The 27,078-nt window shown below is 40.7% G+C and overlaps 1 protein-coding gene across 1 annotated transcript in view; it reads right to left on the reverse strand.

Annotated features, from left to right (window-relative positions):
• Positions 1-26,285, reverse strand: part of SYNPR (synaptoporin) — a 294,249-nt gene extending 267,964 nt beyond the window's left edge. The window contains exons 1-2 of the mRNA XM_018038467.1: positions 26,075-26,285; positions 25,884-25,949 (exon numbers count right to left, since the gene is read on the reverse strand). Of these exons, the coding sequence (XP_017893956.1) occupies positions 25,884-25,949; positions 26,075-26,092 (84 nt within the window). The 5' untranslated portion in view covers positions 26,093-26,285. The remainder of the gene's footprint in view (positions 1-25,883; positions 25,950-26,074) is intronic.

The following is a 27,078-nucleotide window of genomic DNA, read 5'->3' on the forward strand; positions in this document are numbered from 1 at the left end:
TCACTGTTTCCATTGTTTCCCCATCTATTTCCCATGAAGTGATGGGACCAGATGCCATGATACTAGTTTTCTGAATGTTGAGCTTTAAGCCAACTTTTTCACTCTCCTCTTTCACTTTCATCAAGAGGCTCTTTAGTTCTTCTTTGCTTTCTGCCAGAAGGGTGGTACCATATGCATATCTGAGGTTATTAATATTTCTCCTGGCACCCAATTTTCCTATAATTGGAGACTGAGTAAACCAACTATGACGCAGCAATATGTTATAATATTATGCCATTAATAAAGTAATCTTTTAAAAATATTTCTAATGTCATAAAACTTTTTTACAATATGTGGAAAAATAAAGTTCTAAAAAAATATTTATAGCATTATTCTAATTTTGTAGAATATATATACACTGTATGTTCTAAAAATAGATCTTATCTTTGGGTGTTGTAATTATGACTTATGTTTATTTTCCACTTTTTTTTCCTATATTTTCCAAATTTTAACAAGAGTGTCACTTGAGTTTGAGAAAAAAGCTGTCATTTACATTAAAAATGCTATTATGTATAAAATAAGTTATACATCATGGGTCATGGGCTATTACAAAGCAGTCAGTATTTTATAACAATAATAAATGGAATATAACATTTAAAAGTAGGCTTTCCTGGTGGCTCAGATGGTAAAGAATCTGCCTACGATGTGGGAGACACAGGTTTGATCCCTGGGTTGGGAAGATCCCCTGGAGATGGGAATGGCAACCCACTCCAGTGTTCTTGCCTAGAAAATTCCATGGACAGAGGAACCTGACAGCTACATTCCATGGGGTCACAAAGAGTCAGACACAATTGATCAACTAACACTGTAGACTGAAATCTTTAAACACTGCAAATCACTATATTGTATACTTCAACTTATATAATATTATACATCAACTATATTTCAATAATTTTCAAATTATACCAATATGCCTTCTATTAATATAATAAAAGTTATCTTAATAAAAACTAAATTTCCTTCACAGAGATGCATATGACAGAATCATTTAACTTTTTTTGTAATTCTTCAACTAAATCAGTAATTGCCAGGAATGAGTACTGCATTTCTGTGTGCCAGCTAGACCACTGTTAAAAACTTTAAGTTACAAGGACATGTATTCCTTACTTATTGACTGACAGAAGTATATTAAGATTGACCATACTTGTTTTAGAACAGCAAGCATAGTCAGTCTAGAAAGTCATTCAGTTGTGTCCAACTCTTTGCGACCCAATGGACTACAGCTTGCCAGTTTGCTCTGTCTATGGAATTCTCCAGGCTAGAATACTGGAGTGGGTAGCTGTTCCCTTCTCTAGGGGATCTACCCAAGTCAGGTATCGAACCCACGTCTTCCTCATTGCAGGTTGATTCTTTACCATCTGAGCCACCAGGGAAGCCCACAGTCAGTCTTGATGTATGTAAAATCTATATGTGCATGGATCTTTGTACACAGGCAAAGAAAATCCAGATGGAATTTCATCATCATGTCAAAAACTATTCACTCACAGTGGGAGTGATTTTAATACACACTTTATTCTTTGCTGTTTGAATGATTTCTTATGACCGTTAGACTTATTTCCTATTTGCAGAGCATTAGGATTTATGACGTTACCAATAGAAGGACTTAGAGAACCATGGAATTCTATGTCTGAAAGGGCCTAGGTTGTTCTATCTTCTCCTTTTAAAAATGAGGAAAGTGAGGCTCAGAAGGAGAAAGGAAACTTTTTTCAAGCTTTATAAGTATTGAACTGCATCCCAGGACTCCTAACTCCCACACAAGGGTCATTCATATGCTAAGTTTAGACAAGTATTAAATTGAAAGTTCAGTTCAGTTCAGTTGCTCAGTCGTGTTCAACTCTTTGTGACCCCATGAATGCAGCACGCCAGGCCTCCCTGTCCATCACCAACTCCCGGAGTTCACTCAGATTCACGTCCATCGAGTCAGTGATGCCATCCAGCCATCTCATCCTCTGTCGTCCCGTTCTCCTCCCGCCCCCAATCCCTCCCAGCATCAGAGTCTTTTCCAATGAGTCAACTCTTCGCATGAGGTGGCCAAAGTACTGGAGTTTCAGCTTTAGCATCATTCCTTCCAAAGAACACCCAGGGCTGATCTCCTTTAGAATGGACTGGTTGGATCTCCTTGCAGTCCAAGGGACTCTCAAGAGTCTTCTCCAACACCACAGTTCAAAAGCATCAATTCTTCAGCGCTCAGCCTTCTTCACAGTCCAACTCTCACATGCATACATGACTACTGGAAAAACCATAGCCTTGACTAGACGGACCTTTGTTGACAAAGTAATGTCTCTGCTTTTGAATATGCTATCTAGGTTGGTCATAACTTTCCTTCCAAGGAGTAAGCATCTTTTTGAAAGTAATGCATATAAAATTGGCTTTAACATGGGTATGGAAGGTAATTTTCAGATAAAAATATCCTGCTTGATGACAATACTTCACCGTATACATACATGTATATGAATATGTGCATATAATTGTACATATACATGTACACACATACATATATGCAACTTTAAATTCAGACTGCATTACCTACATCATCCACTTTTACCTTTGAGATTACCTGTTTTTACAGCTACCGCACTGGAGACTTCCATGGAAAAGTTGATCAGATTTCTTCACTATCATTTCCCCCATTGTCAGTCAGTGGTTGTCAGGGGCACAGATGAAATTTCTCAAGCAAGTGATATTCTTTTACGAATATAATTCATCTCATTTCTTCTTACAGTAAGATGTTAAGGGGAAAGCCAGAAGTTAGTTAAAAACACAAACAAAGCAAAAAGATTTGTTAATAAAACTAAGTCACAAAACAACAAAAATGCTACCACCTTCCCTTGGCTTCTGTTCATACGTGCACACTCCACTGCACACACCTGATTTCTGGCAGCACATGGGAAGGACACCTGATGAAATGTGTGTATGTTCATGCTGGATGACCTGGGGCTAGCCAGGCCAGAGAGTGCAAGGATGAGCCCAGCAGCTGCCCCTCTAACACTCTGGTCTGAACGTGTTTACCTGAAGCAGGAATGAATGACATTCATGCCATGTGGTTCACGCAGGGCTCCTCTGTTGGTTCTCCCACAGCAGCCTTAGGATGGGCGCAGTGTTGGGCACGTGAATCCATCAGAGCCCACGGGGCAGGAGGAACCTTTTGTTAAGATGTTAGAACAGGGGTAGACCTTTTTTCCACTGGACTTGGACCTGAGAGGACATATGCTGGGGCTGCCTAGCTATCTTGACTACGTGAGCAAGAATCTGTCTGACACAGAAAACAAACTTATGGTTACCAAAGAAGAAAGGGGGTGATGGGGATAAATGAGGAGTTTGGGATTAGCAGATACAAACCACTATATATGAAACAAATACAAACAAGGTGCTGCTGTATAGCACAGGGGACTATATTCAATATCCTGTGATAAACCATAATGGAAAGTAATAAACAAAAGAATGGATGCATGTGTATAACTGAAAGACATATGCTGAGAATTATGAAAAATTAAAGGAAACAGAACACTCTTAGATTGGATGAATTAATATTGTTAAAATGGCCATACTATTCAAAACAAGCTATAGATTTAATGTGACCCCTATCAAAGGACTGATGACTTTTTTTTCACACAACTAAAACAAATAACCCTAAAATTTATATGGAACCATAAAAAACTCATAAAAGAATTGACAAAGCAATCCTAAGGATGAAGAACAAAGCAGGAGGCATAATCCTCCCAGACTTCAAGCAATAATATAAAGCTATAGGAACCAAAACGGCGTGGTACTGGCACAAAAACAGACACATGGATCAAGGGAACAGAATTGAGAGCCCAAAATAAACCCCCACATTCACAGTCAATTCATTTTTGACAAAGGAGGCAGGAATATACAATGAAAAAATGATAGTGTCTTCAATAAGTGGTATTGGGAAAACTGAACAGCCGCATGTAGATCAATGAAGTTAGAACACACCCTCACATTCTACACAGAAATATACTCTAAATGGCTTAAAGATGTAAGTATAAGACATTACACCATAGAACTCCCATAAGAGAACTCAGGCAAAACATTCTCTGACATAAATCGTACCAACGTTCTCTTAGTTCTACTGTTCCTTATATTTAATGGATACTCAGGCACTCATTCTTCCTATTCTTTAATATTTTTTAATATATTATTGACGATAATCTTCCCTTTCTCTTTGTCCTTGAAAGTCCTTTACTTTGAAGTAAAATAAAATCCTTATTATTTTTCCCTAATGTGAGCCATGAACCATGCCCTTCCCAAGTGTGCTATCAGATCTCTACTAGCCCCTTAATACCAACTGCAATTAGACCAGAGCCTAGGTTGTTGTTTTTTTTTTTCCCTTGAAAGTGAACTTTCTAAATAGACTTTCACCAGGAATCTTATCAACGCAGGATGTCTCACTTCATCTCAATGTGTGACCTCTTTTAAGACCATTTAACATATTAAAAGCAAAATTTACAGAACTTGTAAATTGAAGGCTGATTATCTGCATGAGAAAGGATTTTCATGAAGAATTCCTTCAACTTAGAAAAAATTTTTGGCAAAAAGGCTCAAATGAGGAGATGACAGGGAAAGGAAAGACTGCAAAACTGCCAGCTAGAGGGCTGAGGAAGTTGCTAATTAAAGGGCAGTGAGAGAGGAGGATGAAACATTTCTGAAATATCATGTTAGTCAAGAAGAAAATATAAATATTTAGTATTCTACTTCTCATGAAACAAACATATCAAGAAATGAAGGAATTAGAGTGAATTAAAGTGAACTTTAAATTACAGTGACACTTTACTAATGTATTAGTAACCATTTTTTAAATGATTTATCAAGAAGAAAACTGATTTCAACAGAAACTTCTTATTTAAAAAGGTATGGTGGTGGTGGCATAATGCAGTGACTATGAATGGGTTTGGAAGTCCCATTGTCTGGGTTTGAATCCTGGCACATTTGTGGAATTTGTATGTGACACAGGGTGAATCACTTCATCTCAGAGCCTCTTATCTCCTCACCTGTAAAATGCAGACAGTAACAATTATCTCCCCCTTTGTCTTACTAGGAAAACTCAGTTGCATAAAACAGACAACAATGGATAAAGCACAAGACAACTTTAAATTCACAAAGGGATCATAATGAGAAACCTCACCCAGAACAAACACTCTCACTTAGTACAGGTCCTAGCCAGACTAAGTATTCAATATTATGAGAATTATTATTATTATTATTGCCTTGGAATGTCCGTCAGTTATTCTGCCTTCACCATGGAGAATGTACATTTTATGCTTCAGGAGAACCAGCACAATAAAAATGAAGACAGTTGAAAAGAAAAGCCTCCCTCCTTTCCCCAGATCAACTGAATGAATCTGCCTTTCTCAAGTCGAAAGAGTTGACGTCAAGCCCGTGACTAAAATTACCTGCCCCCTAAGTGCAGTCTTCCTTTTGTATGGAATCCATCTGAAGTTGGGCAGAGAGAATCTAATCTTTTTCAAGGATGAGGGAGAGAGCATTGATGGATTTCTTTGCATTTTGAAGTCATAATTAAGCGTATTGAGTTCCCTGCTCCTTTGATCTTTATCATTTTAATTAACTTCTTGCCAAATTTTAAGGGGCCAACTGCAAATTAATTTTATATTGTTTTTCATCATTGGTAAATCTGATAGACAGGGGCCGGGTATAAGTCCCCAGGAAAATGTCAGTCCGCTCTGCCAGCAAGGAATCATCCATCAGGTGTGAGGAAAGAAGCCTTTGGTGCAGCATCCTATTCACAACAGCAGCCTATTTACTGTTTGCAGAGTAAGGAAGACAGGATTGCTTTACATTCAAACATACTGACAGGGAGCATATTGAGAAACATCACTAACCAAAGATGCTTTCTTCTCTACCCCAAAGGTTTGCTCCTCAGGGCTACAGTAAGCTGGCACCTGTTCTTGAATCCACACTTCAAATCAAGAAGCCTGACATTCAATTATGAGATCAGTAAGACAGCAGTTCTTGCCTCCAGGAATTTACAAAGGATAAAGAAGGTACAAATGTTACTTTCATAAGATGCTGTAAAAGGAAACACGCTTTGAGAATCTAAAGGCACTTAGGATAAAAGGGGAATTTGAAAAGTTATCTGGGATGGAGACATGGCATCTGAACTGGGCCTTGAATGTTGGTTGAGACACGGCAGGTGGAGATGCAGAAATTGGGCTGAAATGGCAGATGTTTATAAAGTCATACAGAACATTTTACTCTCAGATTTTTTTTTTCTGAGTTCAGAATTACAGGGTAAAATATTTCCAAAGCCCGTATTTCTTTTATATATTTTTTCCATAGATCAATATGAATCAGCCACAAAGTCTATTTATTTTTGAAATCACCTTAATCTGAACTGTTACTTAGTTGCTCAGTCATGTCTGGCTCTTTGGACACCATGGACTGTAGTCCACCAGACTCCTCTGTCCATGGAATTTTCCAGGCAAGAACACTGGAGTGGGTTGCCATTTCCTTCTCCATAAAGCCAGTATTACTATATGAAGATTTTTCAGCTTTTTATACTTGATGATCTTCACTTCTGAAAATATACATTTTTGAAAGTGAATTCTTTATTGTACTCACTGTTAATTTCTAAGTTTAGGAAGATGACTATCTGTTACATTCCCATTTAGATAAAAATGTGTTTAAAGGAATAGGATAAATTATGCACATTTATTCACAGTGGCTGATGAATATTATTGATGCTTTGTTTCAATAATGGAAACCAATACATTAAAATTTTTGATAAAAAGTCATCTTTTACTGAAAAATGTATGTCTAGATAAGCTCAAGGCTGCTGAAATAAAGTGGTGCACAGGATTGCATAATAAACTTGGGGTCAGACCTGTAAGACTTCTGTCCCAATAACTTACAGTCCTGTGGCTTCCGACATCATGTTCACTATATTTGAATAATAACAGGAGGAGATTTCTGCTATGAATACAAAGCCTAGTTTATGATGGGAAACACCAACTTAACTCACTAGGGCAGACAGGGAAACCATAAGCCTGCCAAAACAGAGGAAGACATTTCTTTCATGAAACTTCAAACAAATAAAAGAAACAACCTGAGAATTTGAGATGGTTCTATACAGATGGGTAAAATTTCAAGAGGGGAGAAAATGATGAAACAAGGGATGCTGAGAGGAAGGGTGTGCCAGGTGAGAAAATGGCTAGTTCACTTATTCATACATCCATGCATTTAGGAACTATCTGAGCGTCTACCACGAAGCAGACCCAGCTCTCATTAACAGAAGTGTAGAGGTAAAGTTCACAGACAGGCTCATCCTCACGGAGCACGTATTTCAGGGAGCCTTATGGTAACAGTCCATATTAGAGTGAAATTAACTCATTAGACAGACCCTAGGTGAGCTGCGGCTGTGAAGACAAGACAGGAACTTGACAAAATCCAGAGGCATCAAACAGTTACACAGATTCATGACAAAAGCATCCATCTGCTGGTTACTGCTAAGCTTCTATGGAGAATTTTCTAAAATAGTTCAACTCTCCTCCACAAATCATATGTATTTAAGCATAAGCCTACGGCAGTAAACTTGGAAGGGTTGTATAAATTACAATATGTCATTTCCAGAAGATTCATACCACAGCCTCAGGACAGAAAGGCACTTACTTTGCTGAAGAAATACTGTTGGAAAATTTAATTGTTGATATATACAGAACAGAAATGAATTTATCAAATTAGTCAGTGTTGGTATATTCATCAAACTCAATATGAGATGGTTAAACCATGCCCTCTACCCACTTCTTCCCACCAGTACAATTTAAAAAAAATAGCTAAATCATTGTAATGAAATCTTTTCTAGATTTTGTTCTATGGCTTGAGCTCTCTTTTCAGGTAACCAATAGTTACAAATGTATGCCTTTTTAAGTGTAAATATTTTAAAATAATTGCTCAAAATTCACACCACTTGGAGGGCCTCATTGTACATTAGGTACTGTGCTAATAAAATAAACACATTTCATATCTAAAGGTCATTCAAAACATTATCTACATGTCCAGATTTATTTCTCCAACTTGTTACACTAACACTACTGAAAAACAAGGCTAAGTCTTTAAAACACCAGATTCATCAGAGATAATGAAGGGAAAATCAGTATACACTCCTGGCTTTCCAATGAGGGAGCGGAGCCTCAGAAATTGACTTGTTTAAGGTCACGTGAGGAAACAGAGATTCAAGGCTGGATTTTCCAATCTGGTTCTCTTCTCACCAAGTCATATTTCACTTCATTTACTAGAACTATTTCTAATTCTCCACAGCTTCCTTTGCCAATATGCTTTTCAAAAAAAAGAAAAAAACAGTGTTCACCACAGTTAATATCCCCTTCTTTGAACAGGTTCCGTAGAGGCAGAGTCTAAGACAGAGACAGGAGTGCTCTTGATTTACTGGGGAAGTACTCTCCAGGAAACAGCAGAAAGTGGAAGAGGAGACAGCAGAGAGCGGATGAAGGGGCTACTTAAGGATGTGGTGTCAGCTAGAGGGCAGCTTCGATCTGACCCTGCCAGGCACTCTCAAGTGTAAACTGTGCCAGACACGGTCCCACCCTGAGGCAAGGGGCCCAGTCTTTCGTGTACCTCAGTATTAGACTATTACCAGCTGTAGGTTTCCCCTGGTGCAGATAATAAGTTCCTAGTTTTGGTGGCTTTCATTCAGCCAAAGGCAATTTTCTGGATAAGGGACAGCTATGACTTAGCAATCAACATTCACAACAGCTGTGGGAGGAAGAAGGCCATGCGCAGCATGGTAAAGGGATTTGGGCAGGAGACTGGTGCAGTTATTTTATCCTTAAAGCATACTTGAAGGCTGGTACCAAGCTCACGAATACCAATACCATGCCACTTTTTTTTTTTTTTTAACCAAGATATCTGAGTCAGCAGATTCACCCTGACCTTACCTTAGAATGAAGATGGATTGACGGATGAAGAGAGAAGAAGGGAGGGAGAGAGAGATACAATGTACCTTCTGGATTTCATACTTAGAACACAAGTAGCATTTTAAAGCAGCATTCCAGGCAACAAATTTTATAAAATGTTGCTTGCCAAAGTACAATTTGCAAGGCATCACTTGAAGGTGAGTCATATCCCCTCCTTCTTCCACACTCCATTTCTGTATCCTAACCAGCTCTTTTGTGAACAGTTCTTCTGAAACTGGCAGGGAAACTTGGAACACTTATCAAAAATACATCCCAATCACTCTTAAGCGCCACAAGTGAAAAACATATACCAATTCTGCAATCAAGGACACTCATCATTTGCTGCTAATTTTAATACCAAGCACCTCTAATGATTAATGAATTCAACAGTGCTATGTTCAATACATGGAAGGGGCTCTTCCTGCTACACAGGAGATGGTCTGAAGAGGAGTGTCCCCCAACATCTAAGTGGCAGTCACCACCCACAGAGACACCTCATTTGTGCTTATTTCTCAATTATTGTGAAACCACTACCACCATTCTCCTGGGAGCCTGTGATTCAGCACTGATTACCCACTGCCTTGGGATGCTGCTTTCTTAAAAATGTTGCATTTTCTCATACTTGAAAAAAGTCACTCTCAGTGAAGTAGAGACAGCAACCCTTTTCTGCCTACTCATTGCCCTTTCTAGTAGAATCTCCCTCCCTCCAATACTCACCAACTTCTGTATGCTACATGGTCCTACTCCTCTCCCCAGATCTGGTGATGGGACCTTAGCTGAACTATGCCACAAATGAGGCTGAGTCAGCCATTCTCCATCTTTGGAGAGTCTGTGCAAGAACAATAGCACCGGATGCTTGTGCTGTGTGGCTGGAATCAAGCTGCGGGCCGACACTGTCTTCTTTGAATACAAAAAGCAGAGCAAGATACTGATGGTAAAAGTCAGAGAAGTGGAGCCAGCGCACACAGAGGCACATAAAGGAGACGAAACAAGGATGTACCATGACAGTGGGGAAGAACTCTTCTTGGATTTTCTACCTCCCAGCTCTCCCTTTTCTCTTCTCTTTCATGAAGACTGATGAATCTCGCCTTTTGATAACCCTGATTCTTTCCAATATATCCCAAGTTTCTTCCCTAAGTCACTTTGAATGGGTTCCTATTCTTTCCAATCAAATGATTTCTGCTTAATGATCTCTGATAAGGATCAGAATAGATTACACGTGTGTGCATGTGCGCAGTTGCTCAGTGGTGTCCAACTCTTTGTGGCACCAGAAACTGTAGCCCACCAGGCTCCTCTGTCTATGGAATTTTCCAGGCAAGAATACTGGTGTGGGTTGCCACTTCCAGCTCCTGGGGATCTTCCTGATCCAGGGATTGAACTCCCTTCTCTTGCGTCTCCTCCATTGGCAGGCAGATTGTTTACCACTGTGCCACCTGGGAAGTTCATATATATATAAACTTAGCCAAAGTAAAGTAGAGGATTCAGAAACTGTTGGGAAAATATCTGTTGAGTATCTATGTCAGAAATTGGTAACTTCCCAAGACCCACTCTCTTCTTTAGTAACAGTTCTATTGGAGGTATCCACATGCCCATCTCCAAACAATGTGTTCCAGTCTCTTCAGAAGGAAGTTACAGCCAACTAGTGTTTTATACTGGTCTCCAGCATCCCCACTCCAGTACTCTTGCCTGGAAAATCCCATGAACAGAGGAGCCTGGTGGGCTGCAGTCCATGGGGTAGCCAAGAGTCAGACACGACTGAGCGACTTCACTTTCACTTTTCACTTTCATGCATTGGAGAAGGAAATGGCAACCCACTCCAGCGTTCTTACCTGGAGAATCCCAGGGACAGGGGAGCCCGGTGGGCTGCCATCTATGGGGTCGCACAGAGTCGATATGACTGAAGCGACTTAGCAGCAGCAGCCAGCATCTGACACTGGGATTGACCTGCAGTCGCCAATGGTGGTAACACTGTATTCTCTATTGCCTTTTACTCCCTGTCCCATTGTTCAATTCTCCTACTGGTGTTTGTGGAAATTAACTCCCAAATAAACTATGTCACCCTAACTTTAGAGTTTGCTTTGTGGAACTCAAATTAAGACAGGAGTTAACTTCCATGAGGCCACCCTCGAGTAGTGGGGGGCTGGGAGCCAAAGGATTAGCATTTCCCCCATTTGTCCCCAAGGGAGTTCTGAGATGCACACGTGATGCTGGCTCAGGAAGCCCTGTGAGTTACTGGTTATGACTCATTTCCCATCGCCATTTCACTTCCCTGGTCCCTCATTCCTGCTCCCTGGTATCCCTTCCCAGCCGCCTGTAACTTAGATGCTGCTGTCAAGGGGACCAAAACAAAACACTGTAAAACTAAGGCACTTGGGCAGACTAGAAAATTTCATACTGTCTATGGGTGACTGACACAGTGGAGTGAAGGGTGTGAGGCACGCGGACTTGCTCGCTTCAGGGTCTTGTGCGTGTGGCTGACACCACCGTCACAATGCACCTGTACCACTGATGATCTCTTCGTCTCATTACCAGGCTCTTACTCCTCTTAAAGGTACACTCTAATGCTAATTATACGGCTCGACAGACCACTGTCAAAACATTACCAGACTATCTTGCTCATCTTGGGATAAATAAATGTCTCAACACCATGTCTTAATAATGAAACCCTGAAGAAATAAATTTATCTGCATCACATAACGCTGAGCAATCTATGTCACTTTTAGCCTGCTTCCAAACAAAATGTATATCTTAATTAAAAAAAAGTAACTATTATTATGAGATATTCTTGTGCTAATAAATTAGTAAAAACTTTCACAACTGTCATCTTGCTTCATTACCAGGAGGCAAACAGAAAAGATGATTAGCTTATCTTTTTATTCCAATCTATAACATTGATGTATAAAGTTCACAAACATATGCAAATGCATAAAAAGCACAAACTAAAGAACAGATAAAGTTCTAAAATTTCAGGGTCCAATAAATTTTTAGAAGGTGGCTTATAAACTCATTGTCGTCAACTGTATAATATGGAAAAACTATCGAAAAAATAAATGCAAAAATGAATCTTTTAGGACTTCCCTAGCAGCCCAATGGTTAAAGCTCTCTGCCTCCCACGTGGTGTGACCAAAAAAACAGAATGTTTTAAAGAAAAGAGCCACAGTGAATATATTCCACAACATAGTAGTCAGTTCCTATTAAGTATTCTACTGAAGTTTAGCACACTGCCCTTGCAAAGCAGATAGATGGACCAATTCTATGCATGTGGGCTGTCCAATATGGTAACCACTAGCTCTTTAAATTTAAATTAATTATAGATAAATTAAAAATTCAGTTGCTCAGTTTCAAGTGATCCATAGCCACTTGGGGCTAGTGACTGCTGCATTGGACAGTGAAGAATAGAACATTTCCATTGTTGCAGAATGCTCTGTTGAGCAGTCCTACTCTCTGTAAGTCTTCAGAATCCTCCCCCATTAGGATTCTTTATTCAATAATTTCTCAAACTACAAACAATCAAATGGTACTTGTTATGAACAGAATTGAGATTACACGGGTTGACTGAGAAATCCAGTTCTCAATGCTTGTCTGGGACCCAGAGCTGTATTACTAACTTACCCTATGCTGCTACTAGGCACCATGGCCTCCCACTGTGATTTTGGTCCAAGACATAGTCCCTATATTTCCATGCTTTCCAGAAATAAATTTTCATTCTATCTGAAAGATGGCAAAAGGAATCCTTAAACTCACTAATTCCATCATTTCAAAAATCAAGCAAGAGTTAATTTCTGAACACCAAAGTTCCCATTCATCCATCAATCAAACGGCTCCTGAGAACTTTCTGCACAAGACGAACTAGGCCAGGTCCACGGAGGCACAGAGACAGAGCCTCCAGGGTGCTGGGATTCTGTGGTTCAGTGAGAACAAGCTGGAGACTGCAGGCTACATCCAGGAGTCAGCCATGCTTTGTGTATTCTCCAAAGGCTGGGCCTCCTGGCATTTGAAAAAGAGAAGCCAGTTCCAGCATTCAAACCTCCCAAGCATGGCACCAGAATCCTTATTACTGTCTTCTTAAGAACACAGGAAGTATCCAGACACTTTAGGCCTGTGCTCCTGCTCAGCAACAACTGGCTTCCATAGGCAGAAACATCAGCACAGGCAGAAACATCACCAGCGTTGCCTCTGACAGCAGCCTGCTTCCTGCTTCTTCACACATTAGCTACCAGGCCCCCTGAAGACCTGGAGTGCATTCTGGCCCCAATGTTTACCAGCCTGATGGCCTTGGGAATGTTCCCCAGGTCCTTCCAAGGCAGACTAACCAAGATGGGAGAGGAAACTGAGTGTTGCCCAGAAACAAAGCAAGAAAACACAAGTTTCCAAGCGCAAAGAGCTGCATTTCCACAGCCACATGGTGGCCAGCTCAAAGGTGGTGGAGACGTTCCTGACAAACTGAAAAGGCAGGCAGCAGCCAGGCCCTGGTTCTTTCTGAGTATGCTCCATCATTTACCTAGGCCACTGTGGTTCTGATATCTACAAATAAAATAAGAAAAATCAAAGCAAATCAAAACCACCCTTTCATTTATCTTGTTGTCAAGGGAATGTATAAGAAATACCTTAAAAAACAATACTTGCCTTTAAACTGCAAACAGAGCTCAAGAATTTTGCTCTGCTGCCCCCAAACAGAATTCCCCCAAACAGGCAAATAAGTATTAATAGTTCGGTCAAACCACCACCCTGGCGGATTTTGCCCTGGTAGGTACCATCAGCCTGGCAGAATGGTTGGGCCTGTCCTGCAGTCGGTTCACTTAGGACTACAGACAGCAGCGCTATTGACTGGGACAGTTCTCCCCACAGGGATCTAGTCTCCGGGGAGAATGGGACCTCTTCTCCCTCTACAATTGCTAGGAGAAGCACAGTGAGTCTTTTTGAACCACTGAAGATCTGGGTTCAAAATCCCAGCTCTTCTGTCATTATTATATGCACTGAAACCATATACACTTAAACTTGTTTTTCTAATCTTCAGTTTTCTTGCCTAAAGAAGGGGAAACAATGATGCATGTCTTGTAACAGAGTTGCTAGAATTAAATGGCATGCTTATTGAAAGCTTTTTACACAGGGCCTGGAACTCAGCAAGTACCCAATGATGGATAACGACTGTTCTTTTAATTCCAAGGGGCCAAGGTGGCCCAAAATAGCCATATGTGAGGCAGAGGCAGAGTACATCCATAATGTTATCTTTGTTAATAGCAAGTGTGGTCAGGAATGTGATTCTGGAAATACAAGAAATGCCCTTGGCGTCTGGGGACTGCTGAATTCATTTTATCAATAAAATAAGGCCAGATACACCCCAGGATTCCTCAGGTGATGCAATAACACCCATCCACTCTGCTTTTCCCATAAAAGAATTATTAAAGTTCCAAGTGCCTCAAACTCAAAGAAGGTAGGGTATAAATCTGTATACATGAGTCACTACATACATATACATGAGCTTCACATTTCAAAAAGGTACCAGGTATGGACCAATGCTTATAAGCATCATTTAAGGTAAAATAATAATGTTACTTATGATAAATTAAGTTAATATTATAAATCAATGCAACTTGGATGACAATTTTATACTATAAAATTATTTATATTATTAAGGATTCATAACATCGAAGTTAGCTTTGGTATGCTAAAAGTTTTAGAAATCTATTCTTATATAATGACTCAGAGAAAGGAAGGCTCAGTATTTCCCTCTCTACCCAAGTCAGAATACAGCCATCTAATAATTTCCAAATAGTGGAGTAGTACAATGACCTAGAAAGATGAAGGCAGCAGCTTATATAAAAGTCCACGTGAACAGCCTCATGAATTTGGCAGTCTCAGCTACTGCTTTACAAATCCATTCTGTCCATTAAAATGTTTCCAAGTGAAAATGAGAACATAAACCATCTTATGAAAAAAGATGTAATCTCAGTGCAAAATTAAAGTACACATTTAATCAAGATTACATTTTCGTCTATGAAATTGGAAAACTTTTAAACTGCCAATGCCCACAATGGAACCACCTCATCAGAGGGCAATCAGGCAGTTGTTTCAAATACCTAAAATGCCTAACCTTTTGGACCAGAAATTCTACATCTAGAAATAAAGTAAACAACAATAGAGTTATAGTAAACATTTATCTTTAAGAAGGGAATCTCTGCAGGTTTTAAAAATAATAGCCATTTAAAAACTATTAAGATTAGAAACTAAACAATTTCTAGTAAAGGCACAGCATATAATAGTACACAGCCATCAAAGATGTGGAGGATGTAGTGGCAAAGCAGAAAACAAAGCCTTGCCTATTCTAAGAACCCATTTGTTACAGGTTGAAGTGTATGCCTCTGAGATTCACATGATGAAATCCTTATTTTTGGTCATTGCAAATGTAGTTAAGATGAAGTCACACTGGCATTGGGCAGGCCCTAATCCAATATGACTTGTGTCACATAAAGAGAGAAGTCTGGACACAGACACACACACAGGGAGAACAGCCTGTGAAGACAGAGGAGAATTTCAGGTGATACACCATTAATAGGTTAAGAAACACTGAAGACTGACAGTCAGACCACCAGGATCTAGCACAAAGGTACAGAACGGATTCTCCCTCGTGGCCTTCGGGAGGAAACAACTCTGCTCACACATTGATCTCAGACCTCTGGTCTCCAGAACTCTGAGACAATAAATTTCTGTTGTTAAAGCTACCCAGTTCATGGTATTAAGTAACAGCAGTCCTAGCAATCTAACAGGGGGAAAAAAGGTACATTAACATTAAAATGGCTGAAAGATATTTTTTGATATATTAACCTTAGTTGTCTCTCAGTAAAAAGACATTGAGTAATTTTGATTTATTAACTTTTGCTTATATTTTTATAATTTGAAATCACTAAACAAATAGTTTATGCATAAAAATGGTTGCAAATAGAACATCAAAAGAAATCCACTGCCCAATACAAATATACTTAGTATCATTGGGTCACAGAAGGCATGGAAGAGGCAGGAGGTCAGACTGATGTGGCTTGAAATCCTGTCTTGGTCACCTATCAGCTCTGTACTTTTGGGCAAGTTAGCCTAATGAGGTCATTGTAAGATCTGAATGAAATTGTGTGTATAAGTTACATAGCACTGATTTAGGACTGGCACCTAACAACATACAGCCATTTAATGAACTCCCCCTATTTATGGAGGCTTTGTCTTTCTTTAAAATAAAGAAGTATGTTATTCCTTTCAGAAAAGCTTCACAAATTCATGGTCACCTGGCCAAGGCCTGTAGACAGCCTGGGGCTCCAGTGTGTTTGGAACAATGATCTCGGACTTGGTCATCCAGTCTAATTGCTCTCCCCTTTCCAATCACGTGTGCCAAAGCATACTCTCCCATTAGAATACGTTTGTCTCATGCATGTGCTCTTCATGTCTTTAGTACAAAGAACGTGTGTGTGTGCATGTGAGTGACAGAGAATAACACAAGAACACCTAGGAACACCTAGAGAAACAAAAGGGCTCCCTCGTGAAGTTTTCCAGAATTCCACAAATCCTTGAGAAATTTACGTTGGCAGGAAAACATATTCTGGGGGAAAGAAGGAAAGAAAATACAAATGTATTGAGTGCTTGCTATGTGCCATCACTCTTTGCAAATGTTATTTCATTTAACCAACACAATAATTCTTTCTGCTAATTAATATTATTTCTACTCATATAAATATGAAAGACCCAGAGAGGTTAAAGTAACATGCACAACATTACATAGCCTGTCAGTGTCACAGCTGACACTCAAATCTAGGTATTCTTTCTGTTACTAAATGAGGGAAATGCAATAAAGAAGCCCAGGCATTAAAAATAAAAAAAGCAGCCAGCAATTTAAAGTAATAATAAAAGTATGAATATTTGTATTTCAAATTTATCATTCTTGCTAATAAACAGTCTTTCCCCCAGAATACCTAGTGTTTAATGCTACAATTTCACACTTATTCTTTTTTTTTTTTTTCTGAACGAGGAAGCATATGTCTTCTAAAATAGATTTTAAACACATAGAATCATGTTTTGCTTTCAGTTGCTTCATAAATAGAATATATGATGTGATTCTGATGACAAAAGTTCTTATACACAGTCTGGTCAATGATTACAAAAAATGATAATATGCCTTCCCCCTTTCCTCAAATGGCAGGTGTAGATGAAAATTAAAGGTAATACATCAGGCACTGCTCCTACAGTAAAGAGTCCCCAGATACCTGAGCTTCAGTTTTCTAGATCTGGGACCATTTAATATTTATTGAGCCCTCTTATGGGAACTTTTATACATGTTGGTGCAGCTTATTTCACAAGTAATGTATTCTAGATGTTATCCTCATTTTACAATTCAAGAAGTTGAGAGTCAGGGACAGAAAGTAGATGTCCCAGGTGTTTCAGCAATGAATTTATTTTTATATGTAAACATATGTTTTAGGTATGTTAAGATCCCTGAGGAACTTGAGACTCAGTAAGGTTGATTTGCGCTTGAACACAGTCAAGGTCTATGGTTGAACCCAAGCAAGTGTGGCTTCAAAGTCAACACATTCCCAACCACAGTCACAATCTCTACTCATCAAACCACTCTCTTTTCTAACTTAAACATCTCCCAAGGTCTCCAGTCTTCACTCAGAAGATGGGTCTGTGCCTAGTAATTTTCTGGTATCATGCTTTGCTCCAATCTAACCATTCTGCCTTCTCAGTTCTTCTGGATCTCAGCTTCAGGAAAGATCTCATGGGTAATGCAAGCTGTCTATCAGGTGCGGGCAAAGCCATCAGGTGAATTAAGGGCATGAAAGCAGAGCCAGGAAGTCTCATGGCAGACCAGATGGATATGTGATCATTTCTTGTTAAAGCCACTGGGGGTATGTCTTCTTATTTGGCACACAAATCCTTCAGAGTAACAATTTCAAAGGATGGGAGCTCTCTCTCTCTCTCTCACACACACACACACACAAACACACACACACAAATGGGCAGACAAAATTGATTTGCTCTTCCTGCATCCAGGATGGAATCTGACTCAGGTAATTTATCAGGCAACCAAAAGAATTTAAGGGTTCATCCTGCTGCTAAATATCCGGATCCTTTCTGAATTCTACAGAATTCCTTATAAGTATGTTTCAACAACACGTTGCTAAACCTGTATTCATTATGCAACGGATCAACAAACAAAGATTTTGTTAGAAAATATACATAAATCAGTAAAAATTTTCTCAGGGATTAGGAGTATTTTTGAGGAGAAGGTCCTTGAGAAGGTCTGGGCATCCTAAGTTATTATGGTGGTGAGCATTTAAATTTTGCTTTGTGTTCTGACAACATGAGATAGTAGAAAGAAACCTGAACTAGAAATAAGAAGACATGACTTTAAGAAGAAATTATATACACCCCTACTGTTTTCAATGGGGAAACCATTTAAGTTCAAGATCTAGAGGTAATGAGCAATCACTATTAATAGGAGGTAACATGGAAAAACGATTAAGATCAGGAGATCATGGAAGGTAACTGACACCCCACCAATGTGTTATCAGGGATTCATTTCTTCATTTTCTATTCTCCTTCCTCCCTTCTTTCCCTCCTTCCTTCAACCAAGCCTTTATTGTGCTTTGTGCTTAGTCACTCAGGCATGTCTGACTCTTTGCAACCCCACGGACTGTAGCCCACCAGGGATCCTCTGTCCATGAGATCTTTTTTTTTCAGGCAAGAATACTGGAGTTGGTTGCCATTTCTTTCTCCAGGGGATCTTTCTGACCCAGGGATTGGACCTGTGTCTCCTGCGTTTTCTGCATTGGCAGGAACATTCTTCACCCCAAACCAATGCCTTACTAGGCATCTACTGTCTGGGTGTTTGGTGGGATTTACAAATGCTTTTGGAGGCATTCCTATCATGTGTCAAGCACTGTATAAAGATGCTTAGAACGTACTATGAATAAGACAAACAAGATCCTTGTTTTCACAGAAACTTTAGTCTGGTTGTGGAGCAAAAATGTGTAAAAAACAAAAAATATAAGTCATTGAAGAGTGTGCTCTGGTAGTCATCAGAAGGCTGACTTCATCCAGAGGGACTTCCCTACTCAGAGAGTCCCTCTCGAAAGAAGTGATGTCTAAACTGTCACCTGAAAAGAGGAATTTGCCAGCTAAAAAGGGTTCAGTGAAAACTGTGTGTTCCAAGCAAAGGAAGTGACATGTGCAAGAGTGGCAGGTGCAGGAGACCATCGCCAGCCTACAAATATCTGATAAATGTGAAATGTGTACAGAGCAAGAAACAGGCTTTAGGTATAAGAGATAAAATGGGTGAGGGTGGCATCTCTCCAAGTTTTGATGATGCATCAGTTTCAACAGGCAGTATCATTCTTTCTTGTGGGTTCCAGAGAGACCACAGAGACTGGGGCAGAGGCTCAAGGACGCAGAGTGGCAGGGAAGAGCTCAACCCCTCAGGGGACAGAGATCGCTTCACACCCTCAACCTTCACACATGTATGTCATGATATCCAGAGTCACCCAATTGGAAATGATCACTCCTTTATCATCACCATCGTCATGATCACAATTATTGTTTACTTCTGGATGACCTTTAGTTTACGAAGTGTTTCACATGCTTGCTCTTCCTTAAAATTTCCAAAATTGTGAAAAGGTAGGCAAAGGGTGTTTTCCCCCAAATTCAGTGAGGAAGTGAGGTTCTCAAAGGATGGCTAAGCTAACTGAATGAATGAGAATAATCACACATACAGCCAAAGTCAAAGACATGCCTACAGAAAAAGAAGACTCAAAGGAAAGTCATGGTTCTATAGATATATTCCTTGGAGATTTTTCACTATTTTTTTCTACTTCCTTAAGACTATTTTTTCTTACCTGGATCAGGAAGACATGTGAATCCTCTGGGGAACAGAGAACTAGGAGTCACGTTTCCAGTTGAGCATGAGTGCAGGGTTCTTCTCCTATTTTTATCTGGGTGATGCCTACTGGCCAGGTGTACCTGGCTATTATGGTTTGGTTAGTAATTGCCCGTGGTTGATACTATAAAGACCTATGTCTACATCTTGGAGAGGTCAGTTGGATACAGGTAATTCTTTCAAGAATAAATAATGTCTATGGATTATGATTTCAGAAAGATCAGGAAAACTGTCCCCCCGCACCTCACCAAAACATTCCTGAGAACTAAGTTCCTACAATTCTTCTGTGAGACCTGTTCCTTTAGGTTCAAACTCAGCCTCTCTGGAAAGTTCTTTGAGTGCAAATATTCCAAAGATCAATGCCCTACAGAGTCACTTATGCTTTGGTAAAAAAGAAAAAATCTTGGACCTCATGATATAAGGGGAGAGAAGCTCAAAAGAGGCACATTCAAGTGTATGATAGATTTTCTACGTCAGAATTCTGCCAAGACTCTAACTTGCAAGAGGTTGCCGTAATGCTCTAAATTACTTTCTGGTGGATTTCTATTTCCTCCTTTCCATCAATCCCATAATTATTCAAATAGTTACTATTATCATCATCACACTACCGTCATCACCTTAATATCACTTATGAGCACTTCTGATAGCCCAAGCACTGTGCTAGGTGGTTGATGTGAATTGAGTCATTTATGGCAACATTTTAAAGTAGGAACTATTATCAGTTTCATTTTATAGATGAGAAAAATGATGCCTAATAAAGTTAAATAACTTGCCCCAGGTTATCAAATTAGGAAAAGGATAAAATAGGGATTCAAATCCATAAGTAGTAATTTAATCTTTTTTTCTGTATTTGTGGGGCCAAATATCAATTGTCTTCATAGAACTCAGAAAAACATTAAGTGATAAATTCATTAGTCCACTGGGGAGTTGCTCTTTTATGAAAAGTGTATCTATTGATTCATATTCCAACTGCATACATGACTTTTGTCACTAATTGAGAGGCTAGAAGTTATAATTAAATCCAAGTTAATGTAGCTTTGCAATTGCATCATACCCTCATGGCAGATTACTGCTCATAATTTAAATTAGTTGCATGTTAGAATTCCTATCCTGTTTATGCTTAGGGAAAAAAAAGAGCTGTCTGACTCATGCACAGGTATTTTTTAAGAAAAAAGAAAAAACGACCATAAGATTAAATTCTTGGCTTTATAATCAAACTCTTTTCCAACATATTTTAAATGAAAAGATACTACTGCTTAACTAGAACCTACTTTACTTTGGTTAATTAAAAACAATAGAGAATAAAACAATATCAAAGACAATTGATATCTGTTGAGCTAATCTCTAAATATAAACTCCCTGTGGCATTTTCAGAAAAGGCTTTAAATACATATCAGAGTGGGTGAGATAAACACTGCAAAATAGGATAGCATCTGCCTTTTACGTTTCTTTGAGGATTAGGGATAAGCTATGGCAGGTGCCTGCCACATGGATGGAAGTAGAACACTGTAGCATTTAAGAGAATACAGTTTGGAATGAGAATGCTCAGATTTTGGCTTTGCCATTTCCTACTATTTTATCCTTGATGAGTTATTAACTTCATGGTTAATAACTTCATGGAAATGAGAACATAAGCCATGCAGATTCAATACGATGATGCATGGAAAGCAGTGGAATACAGTGCCTCATATGAAGCCTGCATGACAGAGGTAGCTACTGTTCCTCCTCAAGAGTTTAAAATGATAACTATATTACCTTATGTTATGTTATAAACATGCTTAATGTGCTATTATCAATAACATGATCAAAAATGCTATTCATATCAAGCAAGCAGTACGATGTTAGGAAAACAGATCAGAATTTAGATTCAGGAATGATGATTCAGAAAGCAGGTCCTTCCATTTAAATCAAGGCACTGTATACCTTTTACATCAGACATGTTGCATCTCTGGATTAGCTGGCCTGCTTTGGGAAGGCAGAATGGAGATATGGAGTTCAGGGTTTGTAGAAGAAATGATATGGAAAAATGGGAGATGGACGTAAAAGATTAAGAATTAGAGGAATGAAACAAGCTGACCTAGCAGTTAACTCTAAAGGGGCGGAGTCTGGACCTGCCAGCCATCAAGTATTATCTGGGGGAGTTGAAGTGATGCTCTTACATCTGCACCAAATCTAGTCCTGGAACTGCTGGGGTCCCTCACCCGCCATTACACAGAAATCTACAGGTGCAAATACAGAGCCCTGAAAATGGTAAAAAGAAGAAAGAATGCATTAACAAACATGTTTTAAAAGGAAAAAGAGCAGGCCAAAGTTCTCCTGGCAAAGAATTGAAGTAGCAAAATAAGAGTGATTAGTGGAAGGCAGGATCTCACACCAACTTAGTAAGTCGGAGAAATAAGGTAAATTCAATTCAATTTTTTTTTTTACTATCTTCAAATTATGTTTTAAGAGATTCTTCTGGACCTTAAAATTTTTTTTTTTTTTTTATCATCAGAGAATACATGAAACAGACCATCAGAGTCAGTGCTGTGTCCTGAGTTTCGGTTTTGACTCAAAAGATACTGAAAATGCCTTTGACCACACAGAAGTAGAGATTAAGCATTTGGAAGTTTTGCCTCAAGGTCTTTGAAATTGGCTAAAGCTTCTTCCTTGAAGGTTTGACTTTTATGTTTTTAAATTTCAAATCTACTATATCTATGAGCCCTTCCTAAGCAAAGGACACATCAATAAAGTGCATGCTTCCCTCCAAGGCAATAAATCTCAAAGTGGAAGATGTCTTTAGAAGTAATATTGCTTCACTTGGTCAATCCATAGGAAGTCATTTCAAATACGAATTTTTTTTAAATTATTCATGTACACAACTGTGAACAAGGGATATGTCCATGATTCTTTCTGCAGAACACAGCTTTTCTTCCCACTCTCCTCTCCTCAGTTCAGTCCAGTTCAGTCGCTCAGTCATGTCCGACTCTTTGTGACCCCATGAATCACAGCACGCCAGGCCCCCTGTACATCACCAACTCCCGGAGTTCACTCACTGAACCTCAAATTACACCCTTTGGGGAAAAAATATCAATGTTATGCCTATACAAATTACACACACACACACACTCACAAAGTTATGTTTTGTTTTTTTTATATTTACAAAAAAATTACATGCTATCCATTCGTCTGAAATCTGAGTGAATACATTTTCCATGTGTGGATTAAAAGAAGGAAAGTTGTAAGCCACTTTTTTTTCTATATAGCAATTTCATTAAATAATAAGAATGAAACTCATTTTTCTGCACTTAATAATTTTATCAAACACAATCTCACATGCTGACCTCCAGGTCAACACATATTAATTGAACCCACCGTTTCAATGACAGTATAATATTCCACAGCATGCATGAATCATATATTAATGACTTTCCTATTAACAAATCTACTAATTGTTTTGTTCTTTCCCCTACAAAGGATATTGCATTAAATAGGCTTGAACACAGACCTTTACATACACTTTTACTTTTATAGCACAAATATTGAAAACTGAAAGCACCATGTTGAAATACATTCAAGACTACCAGCTTCTCCCACAGAGAAGCTGCTCCCGCGCAGAACAGGAGGAACAGGGATGTTTTTAGTGCTCTGTCATGTTCAATTTACAATTTTTGCTTATCACATACAAAGGCACTTGTGGGGAACACTGAGACAAACAGAACAAATTTTCTTCCAAAGCTAGACCTCTCTCTCATTGTCACCATTTTCCACAGGAAACAAAGACCGGTGAGTGATTCTTCAGCCATGGCATGCATGGAAGAGATATTTTCCTTTCTCCACCTTGATACACGTTCTCACATCTTCTATCTCCCTGCTCTCGTTTGTGAACCTTAGCTCATTCAAAAGGTGGCAATCAACTAACGTATACGTCCTTTCAAGGTTTTACTGGTCCCTTACTCAGGTTCTCTAGCACAGATGAGAGCTAATCATTGATTTATAAGCAAAATTCCTTCTTCCATAAAGAGTTAGAGGCCAAGAAGAGAGAAAATCAACTATACTCCAATTTTTAAAAAATTAAGTTAATATATCTCTCACACACATCAAGAAAAGATAACTATAAGACAGGATGATAAATTCTTATGAATAAATGAATGAATAAGATGTAATGGAAGCTCAAAGAATGGGGTGAATCATTCAATTTGGGGTAGAGGAGAGAGAAAGAAGCAATTATGAGAGAAATCTTCACTGAGAAGGTAATACTTAAGCTGAGGTTGAAAGACAAACATCTGTATTTGGCTTGGGCTGTGACAGGGCTCCATCCAGTATGAACACAAGTAACAAGAACATTAAGCTAACAGGTGCTTTTGAGTTTTGGGGGACCTTGTATAGCTTAGTGTGGTGGTCCTCTAACTTTAATGAGCCTAAGAAGAACCTAGGAAGTTGCTTAAAAATGCAGATTTCTGGGCACCCATCTTTCCAATATTTTTATTTGATTTCCAGAAATCTGCATTGAAAACAAAACCATTCACACTTTGAAATATACTCACTGAGGGTGTGTGGGGGGAGTGACATGAAATAACATTGTCACAGGACTGAAGGGAATACAAAGGAAGGTTTCAGGTGGGTGACAGCGACAGTGGGAGACCAGGAGAGATTGTGTCAGAAATGATGGCAGGTCTTTGAATTTTGTTTTGAGAGACAATGGCTTGATAATGCAGCCTTTCCACAGAGAAAAAAAAAAAAAAAAAAAAAACCCTCTTCCACAGAGAATGTTTGTTGAATGGCTAAATGAATGAGCGTGGACAGAAGTCTGAGAAAGTCAACTGAAAGCCGCCTGGACTGAGTCCTGCATGATTTAACTGGCTAGGAGGAAAACAGTTTAAGAAAAGCCAGCCTTGAACCACTGGTTCAAGCCTTCCAAAGGCTGTCCTGATGCCATGTCCAGTTGATAGATTCATGCATTTTAATGCAGGTTTACAAACAAGGCAGATGTGATTACCCTGATCAACCACGTAAGCATGTAACACTGTTGTGTTGCCAAACCCGGATACTGGCCCTTGGAGCTAAGATCTGGGAGGACGGAACACGCTCTTACATAACTTCCTAGCTCCTCAGTGATAGGGCCTGTGATTAATGCTACATGACGGGCTTTGAACTTTCTGTTCAGATAGACTCGCTTGCCTTTCAGAGCTCCTAGCAAGAGAGAATGTGTGACCCGCAGATTTCACTCTGAATAACGATCATCCAAGCCGGCAATACTAACAAAGCTCTGTGGCCCCCGTTGGTAGCTTTTCTGCGCCTTACTGCTCTGATAAGCTGTCCTAGGACTATCAAGTTCTTTTTTAAGGGGACAGAACATGAGAGTAATACAACTTCCTAAAACCCAGGCGCTGAAGAAAGCTCCAAAGTAGGCTGGGAGGTTCTAGGAGAAATCAGAAAAGTCCTCGAGAGCGAATAGAGTAGAGAAACTCTGGGACAGGAGGAAGAAGTCCTGCCTTCAACGCTACTGTTTTTCACAGCTTCTCAGCTTCCCTCTCGCTGGAGCGTGGATCACAGCGCTTCCTGTATCCCAGGCGGGGCGGAGAGCTGCTGCCGCGCTCACCAACTTTCCCAGCTTGGCCAAGCCCTCTCTCCTACTTCGCTCACCCCCAGGTCCCTCCTCTCACGCCCTCAGCCCCGCAAAATGCAGGTGAGCAGCCAGAGCCCAGCGGCAGCGCCTCCATCTGCTCTCCTCCCGGTCTCCCCAGGAGGCTTCTCTCCTCAGCCCCTGCGCGCCTGTGAGATGACACCTCGTCTAAGCGCCTGCAAAAATTCGTCCACGCTCCCGCCTCCAAGCCGGATCCCTCCATCCTGTCCCCGCCATCCTGGAATGGCACCTGAGGAGAGGGGAGGATCGAAGGCAGCGGCTGGCCTCCCAGGCTTGGAGAAGAACCGAGACGAGAGCACCCACCCGACCTCTCCTCACCTGCTGGTTCCTCCCCGCACATTAGCCCGCTACTCACCAATTCTAGGGCTCGCAGGAAGGCAAGGGGCTCCTTCAGCGCCCGGAAGGTACCTGCTGAGGCCAGCTGTGGACCAAGAAGGCGAGACAGAGAGAGAAAGAGCGAGAGAGAGCGTGAGGAAGGGGCCGGGGGACGCGGCATCCAACCCCGGGGGTCGCGCGGCATCACCCGCGCTGCCCAGTCAGTCCTACCTGGCTCACGGGATCCATAGCTCGCCTCGCTCGGGCTTCTCACCCAGCGGCGCCTTTGAAAATGAAGTTCGAGGGCCACCGCCGTCCTCGGCCGCAGGGCCCAGGGCCAGAAGCCCCTTTTCGGAAAGGGCGCGGGGAGCGAGGCGGTGGACAGCTGAGCGCCCCGAGCGGGCTCGCAGCGGCTGGGTTCTGGAAGCCTGCGCGTGCGGGCGCGGCGCGCTCGGTCTGCGAGGGTGGGAGGGGCCGGCGGGGAGGGCGGGCGCGGGGCAGCGGGGGAGGTGGGGAGGGGAGCGCGCCCCGCGGCCCGGGGGAGGCTGCGATTGGCCGGCTGCGGGGGCCCGAAGGTGGGCGAGGCCAAGCCGCGACCTTGGAGTCGCGTCGCCGCGGGCGCGCCCTGTACCCTTAGGCTCCAGGGCAAATTTGGGGGCTGTAGGTTGGAAGAAGCCGGCTGGCACCCTCAGGAGGATGGTCCCCCCGCCTGAAGACCTGGGTTCCAGGTAAGAAACAGGCAACCCACACCGTAAGTGAAGAGGTGTGCACGTTCTGGAAACTTCTGGACACCAGGGACAGACCGCTGCCCTGGTCATGCGCTGGAGCCTTCATGGAATGTTCTTCGCGTGGCCCAGCAGTGCCAGGTGGTGGGAGAGATGCAAGAACAGGGTGAATACTGCCCATTCCCTCAGGGATAAGCGGGGGGCCAGGTCAAGGCGAAGGGGGCTGGCGGGGAGACTGGAAATGCATGAATTATAAAAATATGGGGCAGTATGCCGGGCAGGGAATCCCGTAGCCACTGTGTCAGGTCTGGAGCAAATTACTACGCCTGTAATTTTGAAGTAGAAAAAAAGAGAAAAAAAGTAGAAAATCGATTTCGTCAGGCTGAATTATACAAGGTAACATAGCTCATGAGATGCTAAACAGGGATTGGAATTCAAGTTTCTGTGAAACTCATGCTGTTTCAACTGAGATCCTCTGCCTAAAATACAGTCCTCAAATTAAGCCCCCCA

Source organism: Capra hircus, chromosome 22 (assembly GCF_001704415.2).
Source record: "Capra hircus breed San Clemente chromosome 22, ASM170441v1, whole genome shotgun sequence".
Lineage (NCBI taxonomy): Eukaryota > Metazoa > Chordata > Mammalia > Artiodactyla > Bovidae > Capra > Capra hircus.